The sequence below is a fragment of the Nerophis lumbriciformis genome, linkage group LG23 (genome assembly GCF_033978685.3).
Source record: "Nerophis lumbriciformis linkage group LG23, RoL_Nlum_v2.1, whole genome shotgun sequence".
Lineage (NCBI taxonomy): Eukaryota > Metazoa > Chordata > Actinopteri > Syngnathiformes > Syngnathidae > Nerophis > Nerophis lumbriciformis.
In genome coordinates, this window is record NC_084570.2 from 3418673 (window position 1) to 3442847 (window position 24175).

At 40.5% G+C, this 24175-nt stretch overlaps 1 protein-coding gene across 1 annotated transcript; it reads left to right on the plus strand.

Moving 5' to 3' along the window:
• The first annotated feature begins 6976 nt into the window (after positions 1-6976).
• Positions 6977-20967, plus strand: LOC133622610 (L-rhamnose-binding lectin CSL3-like). The gene is made up of 9 exons (XM_061985438.1): positions 6977-7062; positions 7134-7169; positions 7293-7343; positions 7427-7571; positions 12125-12237; positions 16877-16927; positions 20371-20497; positions 20654-20765; positions 20863-20967. The coding sequence occupies exons 1-8, from the start codon at positions 7032-7034 to the stop codon at positions 20760-20762; spliced, it is 663 nt and encodes a 220-aa protein (XP_061841422.1). The 5' UTR covers positions 6977-7031; the 3' UTR covers positions 20763-20765; positions 20863-20967.
• Positions 20968-24175: the final 3208 nt, after the last annotated feature.

Below are 24175 nucleotides of genomic sequence, written 5' to 3' on the forward strand. Positions count from 1 at the left end.
AGTTTTTATTTTATATATGTTGACCACATTAACCCTGGCAATGGACCCTGTGTGTATATGTATGTTATGCCATTGTTTACAAATTTGGTAAATAAATAACCAAAAAATGTATATTTTGTTGTTTTCTTACTGTACCGAAAATGAACCGAACCGTGACCTCTAAATTGAGGTACGTACCGAACCGAAATTTTTGTGTACCGTAACACCCTTACATAACATGATTAAATACTGCTCCAAAAAACACATACATGCAGCTAAATATGCATGAACTAAAACATCTGGTCCGATTAAAGTGATGCTTTACTCTTTCTTTCCCCGCCTTAGGGTACGGTACGTCAATATTGAGTCTAGACAAATCCCTAAATACACAGCATTATGATGATGTTATGTGCACAGCAACTCCTGAAGGGGCTCTTCAAAGGTACACATTGACTCTTTGGCAAGATCATTTGTCTCAATTTTGCATCCTTCCTCAGAAATATAGCTTGCATCTATCCATCCATCCATCCATCCATCCATCCAATGCAGTCTTGCATGTCTCGATGCCAACAACATGCTTGAGTGTAGCATGAATTCCGCCGTCCTTGCTTCATTTTGCCCTGTGTTGTTCCAACCTTGCAGTGAATGTCACTAATGTCATTAACATTGAAAATAGAATTGTAAAGTTCTATAACATGCATGCAAAGAACTCAGAACATGTTTCCCATTCGGCAACTTTATCCTGAAGCCACACCCCCCCTTGAGTAATATTGTGACCTCTGAACTGGAAGATCACAAAATTCCATAGCAATAACAATGCATTGTGGTTGGGTTTTTTTTTTTTTACAAAGAACTGCATATTTTCCATTTTTTAAGAACCGGTTCAAGGAGCATTTAAGCACCAGCACCGTTTTTAAAGCACCGCTTTGGTACTAATGTCAGTTGAAATATAAACAATACCCATCACTGTCAGCTACTGAAATTCCGGTATCGCTACAACCCTAATACAGATGTATTTCCTCAGTATTACGTACTTTAAATAGGCATGATATAACAAGTAATAAAAACCATACTTGCCAACCCTCCCGAATTTTCCGGGAGACTCCCGAAATTCAGCGCCTCACCCGAAAACCTCCCGGGACAAATATTCTCCCGAAAATCTCCCGATTTTCAGTCGGAGCTGGAGGCCACGCCCCCCTCCAGCTCCATGCGGACCTGAGTGAGGACAGCCTTTTTTCAAGACGGGAGGACAACAGGGATACATTGTATTATTATGTTTATCTTACCTAAAAATAAATATATTTATTAATAAAAACAATAAATACATGTTTACTATATTTTGCTAAAAACATCAAAATTAATTGTATTTTTATTTGTATTTTTTCTGACTCCTTATTACATCCAGCCATAGAATTATACATTAAAATAAACATATTTGAAATAATTAATTTTAAAGTATCATAATAATTCATTTAAAAGGACCACATTTAATTATTAATATAATTGCTTGTTTATCAACAACTTTAGCATTTTATTCATTAAATTTTGAAGCTCTCAGAAGCCAAGTTACGTTATATTCCTTAAGATTTATTTATGCAAGTTTGAAGTATCAATTATCTAAACACAGCATATTTTCAGGATATATATATATATATATATATATATATATATATATATATATATATATATATATATACATATATATGTATATATATATATGTATATATATATATATATATATATATATATATATATATATATATATATATATATATATATATATATATATATATATATGTATGTATGTATGTACATATAAAATAAAATAAATATATATTTATAGCTAGAATTCACTGAAAATCAAGTATTTCTTGTGTGTGTATATATATATATATATATATATATATATATATATATGTATGTGTGTGTGTGTATATATATATATGAAATACTTGACTTAGTATTTCTTATATATATATATATATATATATATATATATATGAGATACTTGACTTTGTGAATTCTAGCTGTCAATATACTCCTCCCCTCTGAACCACGCCCCGCCCCCCCCAGGCCACGCCCCCCACCTCCCGAAATCGGAGGTCTTAAAGTTGGCAAGTATGATAAAAACAGTAATAAAAAAGTGAAAAAAACTCAACTTATTGCACACATACAAGTCCAATACTGCATTCTGTTCCATGTTTTGTGGTGTTGAACATTATTTGTGTTTTGCGATAATAATTTATGGTACATTTTGTTTAACGTTATTAAACGTATTTCTTAATTATCATTTTATTTACATTATTGAAGTATTCAACCCTTATCAATCAATCAATCAATCAATGTTTATTTATATAGCCCTAAGTCACAAGTGTCTCAAAGGGCTGCACAAGCCACAACGCCCCACATGAGGGCAAGGAAAAACTCACAACCCAGTGGGACGTCGATGTGAATGACTATGAGAAACCTTGGAGAGGACCGCAGATGTGGGTGACCCCCTCCCCCCCCTCCTCTAGGGGAGACCGGATGCAATGGACGTCGAGTGGGTCTAGCATAATATTGTGAAAGTCCAGTCCATGGTGGATCTAACATAATAGTCCATAGTGGGGCCAGCAGGAGACCATCCCGAGTGGAGACAGGTAAGTCCCCAAACGATGCACAGGCGAGCGGTCCACCCCGGGTCCCGACTCTGGTCAGCAAGCACTTCATCCATGGCCACCGGACCTGTGCCCCCGCCCCCCCTCCACAAGGGAGAGGGGGGCAGAGGAGAAAAGAAAAGAAGCGGCAGATCAATTGGTCTAAAAAGGGGGTCTATTTAAAGGCTAGAGTATACAAATGAGTTTTAAGATGGGACTTAAATGCTTCTACTGAGGTAGCATCTCTAACTGTTACCGGGAGGGCATTCCATAGTACTGGAGCCCGAATAGAAAACGCTCTATAGCCCGCAGACTTTTTTTGGGCTCTGGGAACCCTTAGATGCACAACCCCACAAGAGTGGGGTCGAAAAAGGACCCCGATTAAAGGGGAACATTATCACCAGACCTATGTAAGCGTCAATATATACCTTGATGTTGCAGAAAAAAGACCATATATTTTTTTAACCGATTTCCGAACTCTAAATGGGTGAATTTTGGCGAAATAAACGCCTTTCTAATATTCGCTCTCGGAGCAATGACGTCACAACGTGACGTCGCATCGGGAAGCAATCCGCCATTTTCTCAAACACTGAGTCAAATCAGCTCTGTTATTTTCCGTTTTTTCGATTGTTTTCCGTACCTTGGAGACATCATGCCTCGTCGGTGTGTTGTCGGAGGGTGTAACAACACGAACAGGGACGGATTCAAGTTGCACCAGTGGCCCAAAGATGCGAAAGTGGCAAGAAATGCTACGACAGAGATGGCAAGAATGTGTGGATATCCTGCGACACTCAAAGCAGATGCATTTCCAACGATAAAGTCAAAGAAATCTGCCGCCAGACCCCCATTGAATCTGCCGGAGTGTGTGAGCAATTCAGGGACAAAGGAACTCGGGAGCACGGCAAGCAATGGAGGCAGTTTGTTCCCGCAGACGAGCGAGCTAAACCCCCTGGATGTCTTGGCTCACACCGTCCCGAAGATGATCAAGAGAAAAATATCGACCCTAGCTTCCCTGGCCTGCTGACATGAGGGTATGTCTACAGAATATATTAATTGATGAAAACTGGGCTGTCTGCACTCTCAAAGTGCATGTTGTTGCCAAATGTATTTCATATGCTGTAAACCTAGTTCATAGTTGTTAGTTTCCTTTAATGCCAAACAAACACATACCAATCGTTGGTTAGAAGGCGATCGCCGAATACGTCCTCGCTTTTTCCCGTGTCGCTGGCTGTCGTGTCGTTTTCGTCGGTTTCGCTTGCATACGGTTCAAACCGATATGGCTCAATAGCTTCAGTTTCTTCTTCAATTTCGTTTTTGCTACCTGCCTCCACACTACAACCATCCGTTTCAATACATGCGTAATCTGTTGAATCGCTTAAGCCGCTGAAATCCGAGTCTGAATCCGAGCTAATGTCGCTATAGCTTGCTGTTCTTTCCGCCATGTTTGTTTGTGTTGGCTTCACTATGTGACGTCACAGGAAAATGGACGGGTGGTTAAAATCACTTTGAAGCTTTTTTTAGGGATATTGCGTGATGGGTAAAATTTTGAAAAAAACTTCGAAAAATATAATAAGCTACTGGGAACTGATTTTTAATGGTTTTAACAATTCTGAAATTGTGATAATATTCCCCTCTAAAATCAGTTTGTTTTTGCAAAAACTGGGTTGTTATTCTTCAAACAAAATCTTTAAAATGAAGAGTTGTAATATTTTCTTATTCCAGGTATTCCTCATAAAATATGTTTGAGTCTATTTGCATTTTTATAAAGTTTTTCATTAATATTAAGGAATTGCAGTTTTTGTATCACTATCCACTATTTCACAAGTGGGGTCAAACATGACCACAAACAGTTTCTATAGAATCTTCTATGAACCTTTAGCAAGTCTTGACTGTCCCACTTACATATCTGATGTCGTCTCTCACATCTGATGCAACTTTGACTGTCAATGTTGTACCACTCACACATCTGATGTTAGCCGTCTCACCACCCAGGAGGGGGAAATATCTGAACCACTCAAGAATGTAGATGATACTGTAACAGTCTTTATCATACTTGCCAACCCTCCCGGATTTTCCGGGAGACTCCCGAAATTCAGCGCCTCTACCGAAAACCTCCCGGGACAAATTTTCTCCTGCAAATCTCCCGAAATTCAGGCGGACCTGAGTGACGTGTCGACAGCCTGTTTTCACGTCAGCTTTCCCACAATATAAACAACATGCCTGCCCAATCACGTTATAACTGTAGAATGATGGAGGAGGAGTTCTTGGTTTCTTATGTGGGTTTATTGTTAGGCAGTTTCATTAACGTCCTCCCAGCGCGGCAACAACACACAACAACAGCAGTCACGTTTTTGTCTACCGTAAAGCAGTTTGTCTGCCGTAAACAGCAATGTTGTGACACTCTTAAACAGGACAATACTGCCATCTACTGTACATGCATATGTGACAATAACATCTAGGGCTTTTAGAGAGTGCAGTGCACAACTGCACACACAACAGGGAGACGAAGCAGAATGCATCATCAGAGAGGGTGTTCAGCATGGTTAGAAAAATAGTGACAGAGAATAGAACAAGGATGGACAATTCAACCCTTAACTCAACAATGAGTAGATGAGTGTTATGTGTGTGTGTATATGTGTAAATAAATGAACACTGAAATTCAAGTATTTCTCTTATTTATATAAATATATATATATCCATCCATTCATCCATCTTCTTCCGCTTATCCGAGGTCGGGTCGCGGGGGCAGCAGCCTAAGCAGGGAAGCCCAGACTTCCCTCTCCCCAGCCACTTCATCCAGCTCCTCCCGGGGAATCCCGAGGCGTTCCCAGGCCAGCCGGGAGACATAGTCTTCCCAACGTGTCCTGGGTCTTCCTCGTGGCCTCCTACCGGTCGGACATGCCCTAAACACCTCCTTAGGGAGGCGCTCGGGTGGCATCCTGACCAGATGCCCGAGCCACCTCATCTGGCTCCTCTCGATGTGGAGGAGCAGCGGCTTTACTTTGAGCTCCCCCCGGATGGCAGAGCTTCTCACCCTATCTCTAAGGGAGAGCCCCGCCACCCGGCGGAGGAAACTCATTTCGGCCGCTTGTACCCGTGATCTTGTCCTTTCGGTCATAACCCAAAGCTCATGACCATAGGTGAGGATGGGAACGTAGATCGACCGGTAAATTGAGAGCTTTGCCTTCCGGCTCAGCTCCTTCTTCACCACAACGGATCGATACAGCGTCCGCATTACTGAAGACGCCGCACCGATCCGCCTGTCGATCTCACCATCCACTCTTCCCTCACTCGTGAACAAGACTCCGAGGTACTTGAACTCCTCCACTTGGGGCAAGATCTCCTCCCCAACCCGGAGATGGCACTCCACCCTTTTCCGGGCGAGAACCATGGACTCGGACTTGGAGGTGCTGATTCTCATCCCAGTCGCTTCACACTCAGCTGCGAACCGATCCAGTGAGAGCTGGATATATATATATATATATATATACATATATATATATAATAAAATAAATATATATAAATAGCTAGAATTCACTGAAAGTCAAGTATTTCTTATATATGTATATATATATATATATATATATATATATATGAAATACTTGACTTGGTGAATTCTAGCTGTAAATATACTCCTCCCCTCTTAACCACGCCCCCGCCCCACCCCCGACAACGCCCCCCACACCCCCACCTCCCGAAATCGGAGGTCTTAAGGTTGGCAAGTATGGTCTTTATGCTGGTGTCTGAGCAGTCTGTGTGGATTCCCCTGGCATCCGTCTGTGGCCTCACAAACACAGCTGATCAGTACTTTAAATGATGTATTTCAGCTACAATTTCCATACCTGGCAGTGTGGGCCGTTTTGAATCGGGATCAAGGGATAAAAATATTGAATAGGACATCGCCCCAGGACTGATTTACATTTAATGCCATGTGAACTCTGAAGATTTGTGAAGCCACGCATGCTCTGCAAAGTAAAGTGCAACTGTATATTTACATGAACAAACATTTGAATGCCATGAGTGAATAACACTTGCATGTGCACAAAATATGATCAAGGGTTTTGAAGTGCTCTGCTCAAGGGCAACACACTCCTGGGTACAGTCGAGTGGTCACTGAAGGGGGAACCCCTCTTTAGTTGTCTCTCTCTGAGTAGTCTGTACATTAACACAGGATATTATTCACCCCTCTGTAGGTGTACAGCTCAGGTACTTTATTCAACAGTCTCACTTGTCACTCAAAGAGTCGGTCTTTAATTTTATCATCAGCCAATATTTGCTTCTTATTTAATTATCATTTATATACTGAGTTTTTAATTTGTTTACAACCTTGGGAATTTTCCAATGTCCCGAGTTTGTTTGCACAAGTCTGAATAAAAAGCCGTACATTTCCAGCGTTATTACATTCGTTTTGACGAGATGTTGCCTGCAAAGCTGACAGTCCTTGCCTGTAAGTATTCCATTAAAATCTACACTTGAAATTGTTGTAGTTGTTTTTTAACTGATGTTCTATTTCGATAGTACTGGCGACGGTTTGGTGCTGCACATCACAACCAGGTAACCTTCTGTTTTTCGTTTTATATGAAAATATTTTTCTAGCTCTGAACTCTAGTATTTGGAACTATTTTAATAAAATACGGTAAACGAGTGGTAACTGTGTTGTGTGTTCCGACTATTCAGATATCCTCTACAGTGTCGCATGTCCGAGTACAAACAATATACTGCAATGCCGTAAGTATTCCAACTTTAGCCTCGTTTGCTCCATGTTGTCCTGCATTGCACCAACCTTCCATCGTGCTTCATGCTTTGTACAGCCGAACGTCATGTGATCACGGTGGGAGAAGTACGCTACGGTAAAGCCAATGCGGTCGACTGTGCCGCGTCAACCCAGGCCGCCACAGTCTTCAGCCCTGACCAGACATGCATCCATCCATCCTTGATTACCTGGGTCCAGTTCATGTGAGACACCTCATGGAAATACATTTTACTGTATAGACCGGGGGTCGGCGACCCACGGCTTTAGATCTTCAGCGACGCCAGGGGTCGGCAACCTTTACCAGTCAAAGAGCCATTTTGACCAGTTTCACAAATTACTGAAAACAATGGGAGCCACAGAAATCTTTTGAAATTTAAAATGAAATAACACTGCATACATAGTTTTTTTTTTTTGCTTTGTGCTATGTTTAAACCAAGGGTCTCAGGCGGACCACACCTTAATATGAAAATTGAATGTTAGTGCGGCCCGCAGGTTTTATATGAATAGCGCTTGACAGCGTCATACTTGTCAACCCTCCCGATTTTTCCGGCAGACTACGAACTTCAGGGCAACTGTTCTCTCGAACGTGCCGGGATGGTTACTTATGGTTGTCAATCGATTCGATGATGACCATCTTATTTTATTTATGAGTCTGCTGATGTTTGCGGAGACTCAGGTAAAGAAGATACCTGCGCAATGATGGTTTTTAGAGTGGCATGAGGGGTGCGCTTTTCCCAACGCCACTACCTTGATTGTAAGAAGATCGTTCCAGTGGCAAGGGAGACCCTAGACGACCGGCATCTTCTTACAACTGCAGGAAGCTGCCGGAATCCAGGTTTTTGGGAAACCGCCTCAAAGCTTGCCGCCACCAGCTTGCTTTTCTGTCAGGGTGTGCTCCCTTAGCCTTCGTCCGCTTTTACAGCCATTGTGGTGCTTCTCACTGCTACCATCTTCTGCCTGCTCCACCGTTGAGGTCTTCGGGATCACTCTTAGTCTGGACTCTACCCTTCGACCTGTTCGGCTTGGGTAACCCTGCCAGGAGTACAAGACTCCAGCCGACATAGCTCTAGGGGTCATGGAGACGCGCAAAGTGCCCCACCACGATAAGGTGGTGATCCCATCGGGATCACCACCGGATGGTACAGCATTTAGCGCCCACTACAACCAGCGTGCCGGCCCAGCCACACGTTGTAAGGGGCTTCTGTTTGCTCAGGTAAGTGACAGCAAGGCATACTTGGTCAACAACTACACAGGTTACACTGACGGTGGCGGTATAAAAAACTTTAACACTCTTACTAGTAATGCGCCACACTGTGAACCCACACCAGACAAGAATGACCAACACATTTCGGGAGAACATCTGCACCGTAACACAACAGAACAAATACCCAGAATCCCATGCAGCCCTAACTCTTCCGGGCTACATGATACAACCCCGCTACCAAACCTCGCCCACCTCAACCGACGCACAGAGGGGGGCGGGGGGGGGGGGTTGATGTGTGAGGGAGCAGGGTTGGGGTGGGGGCGGGGTTTGGTGGTAGCAGGGGTGTATAATGTAGCCCGGAAGAGTTAGGGCTGCATGGGATTCTGGGTATTTGTTCTGTTGTGTTACGGTGCAGATGTTCTCCCGAAATGTGTTGGTTCAAAGTGTGGCGCATTATAAGTAAGAGTGTTAAAGTTGTTTTATATGGCCTCCGTCAGTGTAACCTGTGTGGCTGTTGACCAAGTATGCTTGCTGTCACTTAGGTGTGCAAGCAGAAGATGCATATAACAAGAGGCTGGGCTGACACGCTGTTTATACAGATTGTAGAGAGCGCTAAATGCTGTACCATCATGGCACGCCCTTATTATTATTGTAAGGATGAAAATCGGAGAATATTAATCCCGGGAGTTTTCTGCGAGAGGCACTGAAATCCGGAAGTCTCCCGGGAAAATCGGGGGGGGTCGGCAAGTATGCAGCTGAGCCGCATCAGAGTGATCAAAGAGCCGCATGCGGCTCCGGAGCCGCGGGTTGCTGACCCCTGCCCTAGAGCATGGGTGTGAAACTCTGGCCAGCGGGCCAAATTTCACTTAGCCCGTGAGGGGCTATCAAATCTACACTAGAGCTGGCCCGCCGATTATACACAGCGGCGGTGCCGCGGTACATCGCTAATTCTCATACTTGCCAAACCTCCCGGGAGACTCCCAAATTTCAGTAGCGGGGGTGTATTTTGTTGTGTTACTGTGCGGATGTTCTCCCAAAATGTGTTTGTCATTCTTGTTTGGTGTGGGTTCACAATGTGGCGTATATTTCTAACAATGTTAAAGTTGCTTATACGGCCACTCTCAGTGTAAACTGTATCGCTGTTGATGAAGTATGCGTTGCATTCGCGTATGTGTGCGTACAGAAGCCGCTCATATCTTGTGACTGGGCCGGCACGTTGTTAGAAGGGATGAAAAGCGGACGTGACGACAGCTCGTAGAGGACGTTAAAGATAGTGCCTGTAAGGCACGCCCCCAAGACTGTGGAATATGAGATATAATGACTGATGAACACCTTCGTTCGATAATGAAGGTTGCCTCAGCTCAAAGCCTGAGCCCCGACATTAATGAACTAGCATCCAAGAAAAGATGGCAGGTATATTGCTTGGGCACATCATATTAGATCAGTGTGTTGCAAACTGAGCAGTTTAAAGTCCAGAATGGTTGGTTTATTCATTATTTTATTTTCAAATGTATTAGCCTGTGGAAAACGTTAATGTTGATATTTACCTCAGAAGGCTGAAAATAGAAAAGAGGCATTCAATTGTTATTTAAATTGTATTTGATATGCCATTGATATTTTTTAATTATTATTGTTATTATTTGAAACTCGATTTTGCATGTCACTATAAAGTTATAAAAGCCTTGCTTGTTCAATGTTTAATGCAAAACTTGTTTGGGTCCCTATCAAAAAGGTTAATTTGTTCAACCTTGGCCCGCGGCTTTGTTCAGTTTTAAATTTTGGCCCACTCTTTATTTGAGTTTGACACCCCTGCCCTAGTGGCCCCCTGGAGCTTTTTCAAAAAGGTATGAAAATGGAAAAAGATGGGGAAAAATTAAATTTGTTTTGTTTTAATATGATTCCTGGAGGAGGACACACATGACACAAACCTACCTAATTGTTAGAAATCCCACTTTTATATCAAACATACTTCACTGATGAGAGTATTTGGCAAGCGCCGTTTTGTCCTACTAATTACAGCAGTCCTTGAACTCACCGTAGTTGTTTATGTACAACTTTCGTGACGTGTTTTATGTCACCCTGTCGTTGACTCATTTTGTCGACCAAACTTTTTATGCTGTGCGTGAATGCACAATCGTGAGCTTTGTTAACGTTATTGACTTTGCCGGAGTGCTAATCAGGCATATTTGGTTAGTGCATAACTGCAAGCTAATCAATGCTAACATGCTATTTAGGCTAGCATCATTATACATTGTTTGTAGGTAGATTTGAGCTCTAATTTTACTTATGTCCTCTGTGAATTAAATTTATATTTGCATGTCTCCTGACACATTATTTGTATTTAATATTGGCTGCGTTTCGGAAAGATGTTTGTTCTTCTACAGAAACCATATTAAAACACAAAAGGTATTTTTTTCCTCATCTTTTTATTTTTCATACATTTTTGAAAAAGCTCCAGGGAGCCACTAGGGCGGCGCTAAAGAGTGCAGTCCCTCGACCTAGATGAATAGCAGGGGCGTCACTAGCTTTTAAGGAAGGGGGGGCTTAGCCCCCAGGAGATGCACAGGATGCGAGCGAACGTACACAAGCACACAACTTCATAAACGGCTAACAAAGACTTAGAAATTTTTCATTGTTATTATTATTATTCTTTAAAAATGCACGGGACGAAATGAAATGCTCCCCGAAACGATGGCTTTTAACCATTTTTTTTCTTTTTCTTTTCATGTATTTATTCATTTTACATTTTATATTAAATGTCTTGGTTTTTCCTACCTCTGAAAATCCTATGAAATGTTTAACAAACCATCCTATAATAATACAACAGCTATTAATGTAACAATACAATACAACAAATATATTTAATGATGTTTTTGTCATTATTTTAACAATAGGCTAATGTATATTACTTTATATAGATTCTACAAGAAACACAAAACTTAAAAACTAAATTATTTACAATTGCACACACAAGGTTTCGTGCAGCTTCACTCATTGTAAAGGAAGATAATGTGCTTCGTACACCTGCAGGACCGCAAGCAAGGTCGCAGAGAATATGCGGACTGGAATTTGAGTGATGTGAGCATTTTCTATATGAACAAGTGGAATGGATTGGATACCGACGCACTAAAGGGGCTCTCTACCTTACGCTATGAAGTGAGGGGAAACTGAGTGAATAATAACAGGTTATATGATTATTTATTTAAACTCATATTCGGGCCACTTTATAATGAATATGTTGGCATGTATTTGTAAAAAAAAATTAAAAAAATATATAACACCAAATTATTTAGTGGGGCTTAAGAATATTTTAGGGGGGCTTGAGCCCCCCTAAAATAGGCCTAACAACGCCAATGATGAATAGAAACATTCTCTAAAATAAAAATTAAAAAAAATGTACGTTGTTATACAATATCACCAATGAGGGGTTCAAACTCTATGTTCTTCCATTTCGACTTCCTGTAGATTCAAAAATCACATGTCCAAATATTTGTGTCTACACTTGTTCTCTTCCAGTACAACCACATTAAAAAAAAATCTCCAATATTTCAGCTGTGATGGCCAGGAACGCTGCCGCCTGCCAAAGCCAGACACAACCATGTTTGTATGCGACACAAATGACAACTTTGTCCAGGTCGACTATACCTGCCGGAACCAAAGGCCTGGTGAGCTTTCTATCCAACCTATACACAACATGGTGACAAATAAACATATATACATACATACACATGCACGTATACATTGTTGCGTTTTGGACCAGTTGTTCCTCCCAGGGAATTCAAGTCACAAGTCGCTCCCAAGCTCTTTACGACACTTAAAGCTGAGTTGAAAAAACACCAGAGACAGAATAGGTATTTTGTAATATATTGGCAAAGCTTTGCAGATATACATTTGAGACCAGTCCAGCATAGAACATTCTATCGCGCCGCCAAAATGGTCTGTCTTCCCGACCCCAAAACCCTCTCTCCTCTCTCTAATCAAAACACATGCTAGTCAAAACACATTCCAAAGAATTCAAGGTTAACACACACAGTTTACTTGCAGAGAAACAGAAAGAGAATAAATGGAAAACACGAGCTGTTTTCAAATATGACTATGAAAGAAAATAAGTAACACTAAAATTCGGATATATGTAAATATCTCCCTCCGACAACACATACAGTACATACTCGCTTCAGCACATGCATATTGCTACATACACACTTGCACGCATAAATATGCACATCCACATCACCTGTTGTAAAACACAGCTTACCACTATGCTTGATTTATCATTATCATAACACTGTATAATGTAATATATTTGTTTTTTTCTTTCCTTCTTTCTCTTGTAATTTACTTATTTATTTAATACATGTATTGCTATATTGATACTAATGGTGATTAGAGCGGTAAATACTAGTATTATTTGTTAATATTGTTATTACTATTAATAATACTTTAGTTAGAGTGTAATTAATGATCATTGTCAGTACTGTATTGTAATTATTATTACTACTACTAATATTATTATGATTATTATTAGGTTACTTTACTGATTTGTTTTTTATGAATACTGGTACCATATTTGTATATACCAGATCTGGGCAAATGCGGCCCGTTAAGCTTTTCAATCCGGCCCGCCGGACATTCCCCAAAAATTATTTTATATCTTTAAGATGTAAACTGTAGCTGTCATTATGATTTTTACAACAAAGTTCTAAAGCTTAGTGATGTATCAGATAAATCGGATTGTAGGTGGGGCTTGCGTTCATATTTCTTTGTGTTTGTTGCATTTTTGTTGCATTGTTTCGCTTGATTGCAAAATATGTCTATAGAGAGGGGCTGTTGTCAGGTTCAAACACTGATGACATCTATTAAACAAGACAAGAGGCAAAGAATTACACAGAGACAGAATTCAATTTGGACTCAATCTTGAGGAGAGTCATCTGTACACTCAGCACGCTCTGCCAAAAGATTGCATGCCTCCTTCTTTTATTTTGGACCTTTGTTACCAAAGGACAAAGGTCGCAAAAAGTTCACAGAAAAGGTCATAAACAATTCATAGGAAAGGTCAGTTCAAAAAGAGTTCATAAAATAGTTCAAAACGAGTTCCATAAAATAGTTCAAAAAGAGTTCGTAAAATACTTCAAAAAGAGGTCGTCTGGAAATTGGGCAGATCCTGTCATTTCTACGCTCTGAAGTCCTTGGGCCAGAACAACATCCTTCTGTTGATTACCATACATGAAAGAACATATGGCCACCTTTGTTACCAAAGGACAAAGGTTGCAAAAAGTTCACAGAAAAGGTCGTGAACAATTCATAGGAAAGGTCAGTTCAAAAATAGTTCGTAAAATAGTTCAAAAAGAGTTCCATAAAATAGTTCAAAAAGAGTTCGTAAAATACTTCAAAAAAGAGGTCATCTGGAAATTGGGCAGATCCTGTCATCTCTCCGCTCTGAAGTCCTTGGGCCAGAACAACATACTTCTGTTGATTACCATACATGAAAGAACACAGGAACACCTTCATCTTGTGCACTCCCCCCCCCCCCCCCCCACACACACACACATTGGAGTTTTACGAGCCTTACTCTTGGTAGGTTTCAAAGACAGCTTGTGTCTTCTTGTCAGGAACTCAATGTAATAAAGTTTTTGTGATAATTTAGAAATAATTATTCTAACAGGTCTGACGTTCCTATGTTGTCAATATTCAGTGTTTTATCGTTCATAGTTAATATTGTAAATTCCACATTCTTTTATTTTTCATGTACATTCTGGATGTCCCATTTAGTTAAAAAATGTGAAATTCCATTCTGTTTTTTAAGGCGGTCTGTCATAACGTTTTTTAGCATTCGATCAGACATTATTGTGAGGTTTTGTATGAATGTTCCTAAAAATAGATATACTGGCCTCCAGGCACATTTTTTTCTCTAAATGTGGCCCCCTGAGGCAAAATAATTGCCCACACTGCAAAAAGTCAGTGTTCAAAAACAAGAAAACAAATATACTAAAATGAGCGGGATTTTATTTGAACTAAGCAAAATTATCTGCCAATAGAACAAGAAAAATTGGCTTGTCAAGACTTTCCAAAACAAGTAAAATTAGCTAACTTCAATGAACCCAAAAATACCTTAAATTAAGTATATTCTCACTAATAACAACTGCACTTTTCTTGATAGAAAAAACAAATATGAGACCTTTTTGCTCAATATGTTGAAAAATATTCTTAAATGAAGTAAATGCTAGTGCCATTATCTTGACATAATGATATGCGCTCGACATTACATTTCTTGAAACCAGCAAACTTATACTAAAAACTAGTTTATTGTTCTTAATGGAAAGGCAACAAGGCAAATGCTTGTTACTCTCGGGGTCTACTAGCCGCTCAGGCAAATCATATTGTCTAAAAATGCATTTTTCCATGGATAACATGACATCATCGCGGCAAGTGCGTGCTCTTTCAGTCAATTAGTGCGCATATATACAGCCCGGCCCCCGGCCAAACAAATTTAAATTGTAATTTTGAAGAATTCATCTGAATGTGCATGAACTATTTTTGTTCAAAATTGTTTGAATTGTTAAATGTTTAAATATTAACTGTCAGTTTACTGTACTGTGCCAACTGTACTACTATATGAGTACGTATTTTTTCTATTGTTTCATTGAAAATAAATCAGCAAAGTCCATTTGGCTGTCATCTGTTTTAATAATGAGACAAAATGGTGTCAAAGTCATGATTTTTTTTTTCATGCTTGAAATAAGAAATGATTACTTTAAAAAAGTAGTTTTATACTATTAGTGTTGATGACACAGCTTTGCAACAGTTGATATTCTAGTTTCAAGCATGTTTTACTCAATATAGGTCATCAAATCTCAGCTACAAGCTGTAATATCTTACTGAGATCATTTAGGACCAAAACCCTTAAAACAAGTAAAACACTAACATAAAATCTGCTTAGTGAGAAGAATTATCTTATCAGACATAAAATAAGCAAATATCACCCTTATTTGAGATATTTAATCTTACTTAGATTTCAGTTTTTGCAGTGTATACACTGCAAAAACTCAGTGCTTACAAACAAGAAAAAAAAAATACAAAAATGAGGGGTATTTTATTTGAACTAACCAAAATTATCTGCCAATAGAACAAGAAAATTCGGCTTGTCAAGACTTTCCAAAACAAGTAAAATTAGCTAACTTCAATGAACCCAAAAATACCTTAAAATAAGTATATTCTCACTAATAACAACTGCACTTTTCTTGATAGAAAAAACAAATATGAGACCTTTTTGCTCAATATGTTGAAAAATATTCTTAAATTAAGTAAATGCTAGTGCCATTATCTTGACATAATGATATGCGCTCGGCATTACATTTCTTGAAACCGCAAACTTATACTAAAAACTAGTTTATTGTTCTTAATGGAAAGGCAACAAGGCAACCGCTTGTTACTCTCGGGGTCTCCTAGCCGCTCAGGCAAGTCATATTGTCTAAAAATGCATTTTTCCATGGATAACATGACATCATCGCGCCAAGTTCGTGCTCTTTCAGTCAATTAGTGCGCATATACACAGCCCGGCCCCCGGCCAAAAAATTTTAATTTTGAAGAATTCATCTGAATGTGCATGAACTATTTCTGTTCAAAATTGTTAGAAATGTCACATGTTAAATGTTTAAATATTAACTGTCAGTTTACTGTACTGTGCCAACTGTACTACTATATGAGTACGTATTTTCTATTGTTTCATTGAAAATAAAACAGCAAAGTCCATTTGGCTGTCATCTGTTTTAATTAAGAGACACAATTGTGTCAAAGTCATGATTTTTTTTTTCATGCTTGAAATAAGAAATGATTACTTTAAAAAAAGTAGTTGTATACTTGTGAGTGTTGATGACACAGCTTTGCAACAGTTGATATTCTAGTTTCAAGCATGTTTTACTCAATATAGGTCATCAAATCTCAGCAACAAGCTGTAATATCTTACTGACATCATTTAGTACCAAAACCCTTAAAACAAGTAAAACACTAACATAAAATCTACTTAGTGAGAAGAATTATCTTATCAGACAGAAAATAAGCAAGTATCACCTTTATTTGAGATATTTCATCTTACTTAGATATACATTTTTGCAGTGCAGGCCTGGTATATACTGTATCTGTTGTTGTTCTCTTCTTGGTCAAATAAATCAGTACAGCAGATACGGGCATATTGATCAACAATATTATTTACCCATGTGGCTGGACAGGACAAATAAAAATAAAAACTTCAACACGTGTGATTTTCTTACATGACTCTGAATCTGATTTTACATTCTGCTTTGACAGGTAAGCGCTCCCTTGTTGCCTGTGAAGGACAAACAGCACAGCTCTCCTGCGGTAAGGATGCAGCTTTACCATTTTTTGTGGTAATTCAACACGACGCAATGAGTAGTCATACACTATCAGCACACTAAGGGCCTGATCTACTAAAACTCCAATACCACATGCTTAACAGCGTCTGCAAACTATAAAGTCGTGTATAATATCAGTGGGCGTTTTTGCGGGTGATCTACTAAGACTGCGTGTGCAATTTCCGACAAGTACAAAAGTGGTGCGGACCGATCTATTTAAACGAGGATTTTTTTGTGTACTGTCACCATGGAGACACTCATTTACTGCACATGTCCTCATTTTTCCTACCCGATGCTATGTTTTGAAACATGCAGCATACAACTACTACACATGTTCGTCTATCTTAGACATGCCGGGACGACTGCAAAAGGCCCGGCATGATGCAAGAAGTTGCTTTTCTATTAGGAGCGTACTTGCCAACCTTGAGACCTCCGATTTCGGGAGATGGGGGTGGGGTGGTGGGCGTGGTTGGGGGCGTGGTTAAGATATATATATATAAGAAATACTTGACTTTCAGTGAATTCTAGCTATATATATATATATATATATATATATATATATATATATATATATATATATATATATATATATATATATATATATATATATATATATATATATATAAATAAAAGAAATACTTGAATTTCAGTGTTCATTTATTTACACATATACACACATAAAACACTCATCTACTCATTGTTGAGTTAAGGGTTGAATTGTCCATCCACAAACAAGGATGAGGCAAGGGTCACCACTTTGTCAACAAATGCGTGAGCATATTGTTGAACAGTTTAAGAAAAACCTTTCTCATCCAGCTATTGCAAGGAATTTAGGGATTTCACCATCTAAGGTCTGTAATATCATCAAAAGGTTTAGAGAATCTGGAGAAATCACTGCACCTAAGCGATGATATTACGGATATTCGATCCCTCAGGCGGTACTGCATCAAAAAGCGACATCAGTGTGTAAAGGATATCACCATATGGGCTCAGGAACACTTCAGAAAACATGTCAGTAACTACAGTTTGCCGCTACATCTGTAAGTGCAAGTTCAAACTCTACTATGCAAAGCGAAAGCCATTTATCAACAACACCCAGAAACGCCGCCGGCTTCGCTGGGCCCGAGCTCATCTAAGATAGACTAATGCAAAGTGGAAAAGTGTTCTGTGGTCTGACGAGTCCACATTTCAAATTGTTTTTGGAAAATGTGGATGACAAAAAGGAAAAGAACCATCCGGATTGTTATAGGTGCAAAGTTGAAAAGCCAGCATCTGTGATGGTATGGGTGTGTATTAGTGCCCAAGACATGGGTAAATTACACATCTGTGAAGGCACCATAAATGCTGAAAGGTACAAACAGGTTTCGGAGCAACAAATGTTGCCATCCAAGCAACGTTACCATGGACGCCCCTGCTTATTTCAGCAAGACAATGCCAAGCCACGTGTTACAACAGCGTGGCTTTGTAGTAAAAGAGTGCGGGTACTAGACTGGCCTGCCTGTAGTTCAGACCTGTCTCCCATTGAAAATGTGTGGCGCATTATGAAGCCTAAAATACCACAACGGAGACCCCCGGACTGTTGAACAACTTAAGCTGTACATCAAGCAAGAATGGGAAAGAATTCCACCTGAGAAGCTTAACGTTTACTGAGTGTTGTTAAACTACTTTGGCATGTGTTGCAGCCATGAAATTCTAAGTTAATTATTATTTCCAAAAAAATATATATATATATATCTTGTCTTTGTAGTGCATTCAACTGAATATGGGTTGAAAAGGATTTGCAAATCATTGTATTCCGTTTATATTTACATCTACCGTATTTTCCGCACTATAAGGCGCACCTAAAAACCACAAATTTTCTCAAAAGCTGACAGTGCGCCTTATAACCCGGTGCGCTTTATATATGGATTAATATTACGATTCATTTTCATAAAGTTTCGATCTCGCAACTTCGGTAAACAGCCGCCATCTTTTTTCCCGGTAGAACAGGAAGCGCTTCTTCTTCTACGCAAGCAACCGCCAAGGTAAGCACCCGCCCCCATAGAACAGGAAGCGCTTCTTCTTCTACTGTAAGCTACCACCCGCCCCCGGAAGAAAAAGAAGCGCGCGGATATTTCGTTTCATTTCCTTTGTGTGTTTACATCTGTAAAGACCAGACTACAAAATGCACGTACGGTGAATATTCGCACCACAGGGAATGAGAAGTCATCCTTCACTGTGGTTCTAGCTTGCCATGCTAATGGCCAGAAACTTCCTCCCATGGTGATATTCAAAAGGAAGACCTTGCCAAAAGAGACCTTTCCAGCCGGCGTCATCATAAAAGCTAACTCGAAGGGATGGATGAAGAAAAGATGAGCGAGTGGTTAAGGGAAGTTTACGCGAAGAGGCCGGGTGGCTTTTTTCACACAGCTCCGTCCATGTTGATATACGACTCCATGCGCGCCCACATCACAGATGGTGTCAAAAAACAAGTGAAGCACACAAATACAACACTCGCCGTCATTCCGGGTGGATTAACCAAAGAACTCCAACCGCTGGATATTGGTGTCAACAGGGCATTCAAATCACGACTGCGAACGGCGTGGGAACAATGGATGACCGAAGGCGAACACACCTTCACTAAAACAGGCAGACAGCGCCGGACGACATACGCCAACATTTGCCAGTGGATCGTAAATGCCTGGGCAGATATTTCGGTCACAATTGTGGTCCGAGCTTTCCGGAAGGCAGGATTCACAGAACTACTGGACAACAACAGCGACACTGACTCCGATGACTTCGACGAGACGGAACCGGCCATTTTGGATCCCACGCTTGTGCAACTTTTCAATTCGGACACCGAAGACGAAGAATTCGAAGGATTTACGAATGAAGAATAACTTCAGAAGGTGAGCGCTATGTTTATTTTGTGTGTTGTGACATTAACGTTCGAGCAACATTATGTTGCTATTGCTCTACACCATTTTGAATTTTACTATGTTTGTGATTGCACATTTGCGTACATTTTGGGACAGAGTTGTTAGAACGCTGGTTTTCAATATATTATTAAAGTTTGACTGAACTATCTGACTGTTTTTTTGACATTCCCTTTAGCGCAGCGTAGGCGCGGCTTATAATCCGGGGCGGCTTATTGGTGGACAAAGTTATGAAATATGCAATTCATTGAAGGTGCGGCTAATAATCCGGTGCGCCTTATAGTGCGGAAAATACGGTAACACAATTCCCCAACTCGTATGGAAACGGGGTTTGTATATCGTGTATCGCGATATGGCCTTAAAATATCGCGATATTAAAAAAAAAGGCAATATCGCCCAGCCCTAAATCCTTTTCAACCTATATTCAAGCATTGCTACCAAGTTTGAACGCGTTTTATTACACGCAAACCTTTAGTAGAGCAGGCCCTTAATGACAATTGTGGGTTGCTCTCAGACGCTGGCAGCTCCATTGAGATTATCAGGGCCAGATATGGACGCTTTGACGAGCAACTCTGCAGCGACACTCCCTCAGTGATGACTTTCTGCTCCAGCTACTCAACCCAGGGGACCGTTTCAACAAAGTGAGTGCTAGTTTGGTCGGTTGCATTAATTGAGTCCAACTAGCAAACAGGCAAGTTTGTTATTCCGGACACCTTCCAGACCCCAGCCTGTGTGCTACTCAGTGCAATGCTCCATGCATTGCTGTGTAACTGTTTTTTCCTTGGACTGACCTACAGGTGCAATGGCCAGAATACTTGCCAAGTCACTGCCGACAGTACCTTGGGGCCCGCATATGATTGCGATGATCTTCCCAAGTACCTTACTGTCAACTATGTGTGTGTGTGAATGGTGAGCGCAGCGAACACACCTGCAAACAAACAAACATCCCACCTGCACACGCAATCATGTGATTTTTTTTTTTGCTTGTCCCTTCATGTCTTTAAAGCATCGATGGTTGGTCCTACTGGAGACTGCAAGAAGAGAAGCATCTCCACGTGTTTTTTCGTCCAGTCTCTTGTTTTGACAAGCACATAGCTCATTAAAAACTTGCAACGACTTCACTTGCAAAATCAATCAATCAATCAATCAATCTTTATTTATATGGCCCTAAATCACAAGTGTCTCAAAGGGCTGCACAAGCCACAACGACATCCTCGGTACAAAGCCCACATACGGGCAAGGAAAAACTCACCCCAGTGGGACGTCGATGTGAATGACTATGAGAAACCTTGGAGAGGACCGCATATGTGGGTAACCCCCCCCCCTCTAGGGGAGACCGAAAGCAATGGATGTCGAGTGGGTCTGACATAATATTGTGAGAGTCCAGTCCATAGTGGATCCAACATAATAGTAAGAGTCCAGTCCATAGTGGGGCCAGCAGGACACCATCCCGAGCGGAGACGGGTCAGCAGCGCAGAGATGTTCCCTGCCGATGCACAGGCGAGCGGTCCACCCCGGGTCCCGACTCTGGACAGCCAGCACTTCATCCATGGCCACCGGACCTGTGCCCCCCCCCCCCCCCCTCCTCAAGGAAAAGGGGAGCAGAGGAGAAAAGAAAAGAAACGGCAGATCAACTGGTCTAACAGGGGGGCTATTTAAAGGCTAGAGTATACAAATGAGTTTTAAGATGGGACTTAAATGCTTCTACTGAGGTAGCATCTCTAATTGTTACCGGGAGGGCATTCCATAGTACTGGAGCCCGAATAGAAAACACTCTATAGCCCGCAGACTTTTTTTGGGCTCTGGGAATCACTAATAAGCCGGAGTTCTTTGAACGCAGATTTCTTGCCGGGACATATGGTACAATGCAATCGACAAGATAGGACGGAGCTAGACCGTGTAGTATTTTATACGTAAGTAGTAAAACCTTAAAGTCACATCTTAAGTGCACAGGAAGCCAGTGCAGGTGAGCCAGTATAGGCGTAATATGATCAAACTTTCTTGTTCTTGTCAAAAGTCTAGCAGCCGCATTTTGTACCAACTGTAATTTTTTAATGCTAGACATAGGGAGACCCGAAAATAATACGTTACAGTAGTCGAGACGAGACGTAACGAACGCATGAATAATGATCTCAGCGTCGCTAGTGGATAAAATAGAACGAATTTTAGCGATATTACGGAGATGAAAGAAGGCCGTTTTAGTAACACTCTTAATGTGTGACTCAAAGGAGAGAGTTGGGTGGAAGATAATACCCAGATTCTTTACTGATTCGCCTTGTGTAATTGTTTGGTTGTCAAATGTTAAGGTGGTATTATTAAATAAATGTCGGTGTTTAGCAGGACCGATAATCAGCATTTCCGTTTTCTTGGCGTTGAGTTGCAAGAAGTTAGCGGACATCCATTGTTTAATTTCATTAAGACACGCCTCCAGCTGACTACAATCCGGCGTGTTGGTCAGCTTTAGGGGCATGTAGAGTTGGGTGTCATCAGCATAACAATGAAAGCTAACACCGTATTTGCGTATGATCTCGCCTAGCGGCAGCATGTAAATACTAAAGAGTGCAGGGCCAAGAACCGAACCCTGAGGAACTCCGCACGTTACCTTAACATAGTCCGAGGTCACATTATTATGGGAGACGCATTGCATCCTGTCAGTAAGATAAGAGTTAAACCACGACAAAGCTAAGTCTGACATACCAATACGTGTTTTGATACGCTCTAATAAAATGTTATGATCGACGGTATCGAAAGCAGCGCTAAGATCAAGAAGCAGCAACATAGATGACGCATCAGAATCCATCGTTAGCAGTAGATCATTAGTCATTTTTGCGAGGGCAAAATGTGTCCTCTTTAGGGTTATGCCTCACCATTGGCGTTGGTAGGGGGGCTCAAGCCCCCCTAAAATATTCTTAAGCCCCCCTAAATAATTTGGTGTTTTTTTTTTGTTTTTTTTTTACAAATAAATACCGACATATTCATTATAAAGTGGCCCAAATATGAGTTTAAATAAATAATCATATAGCCTGTTATTATTCACTCAGTTTCCCCTCACTTCGTAGCGTAAGGTAGAGAGCCCCTTTCGTGCGTCGGTATCCAATCCATTCCACTTGTTCATATAGAAAATGCCCACATCACTCAAATTCCAGCCCGCATTTTCTCTGCGACCTTGCTTGCGGTCCTGCAGGTGTACGAAGCACATTATCTTCCTTTACAATGAGTGAAGCTGCACAAAACCTTGTGTGTGCAATTGTAAATCATTTATTTTTTAAGTTTTGTGTTTCTTGTAGAATCTATATAAAGTAATAGACATACGCCTATTGTTAAAATAATGAAAAAAAAAACATCATTAAATATATTTGTTTTATTGTATTGTTACATTAATAGCTGTTTTATTATTATAGGATGGCTTGTTAAACATTTAATAGGATTTTCAGAGGGAGGAAAAACCAAGACATTTAATATAAAATGTAAAATGAATAAATACATAAAAAGAAAAAGAAAATATATGGTTAAAAGCCATCGTCCCGGGGAGCATTTCATTTCGTCCCGTGCATTTAAAAAAAATAATAATAATAACAATGAATAATTTCTAAGTCTTTGTTAGCCGTTTGTGAAGTTTTGTGCTCGTGCGTAACATTCGCTCGCATCCTGTGCATCTCCTGGGGGCAAAGCCCCCCCTGTCCTTAAAAGCTATTGACGCCCCTGTGCCTCACAGAGTTTGTGTCTTCTCGGGCTGCATCCCCATTATTTGGTTCCTAAATAAATGTAGGTTACTCTCGCAAAGTCAGTGTATACACTGCAAAAACTGAAATCTAAGTAAGATTAAAGACCTGCTGAAATGCGATTTTCTTATTTAAAGCAGGTCCATTCTATGTGTCATACTTGATCATTACGCGATATTGCCATATTTTTGCTGAAAGGATTTAGTAAAGAACATTGACGATAAAGTTCGCAACTTTTGGTCGCTGATATAAAAGCCTTGCCTGTGCCGGAAGTAGCAGACGAGTAGCGTGACGTCACAGGTTGTGGAGCTCCTCACATCCGCACATTGTTTACAATCATGGCCACCAGCAGCGAGAGCGATTCGAACCGAGAAAGCGACGAATTCCCCATTAATTTGAGCGAGGATGAAAGATTTGTGGATGAGGAAAGTGAGAGTGAAGGACTAGAGAGCAGTGGGAGCGATTCAGATAGGGAAGATGCTGTGAGAGGCGGGTGGGACCTGATATTCAGCTGGGAATGACTAAAACAGTAAATAAACACAAGACATATATATACTCTATTAGCCACAACACAACCAGGTTTATATTTAATCTGCC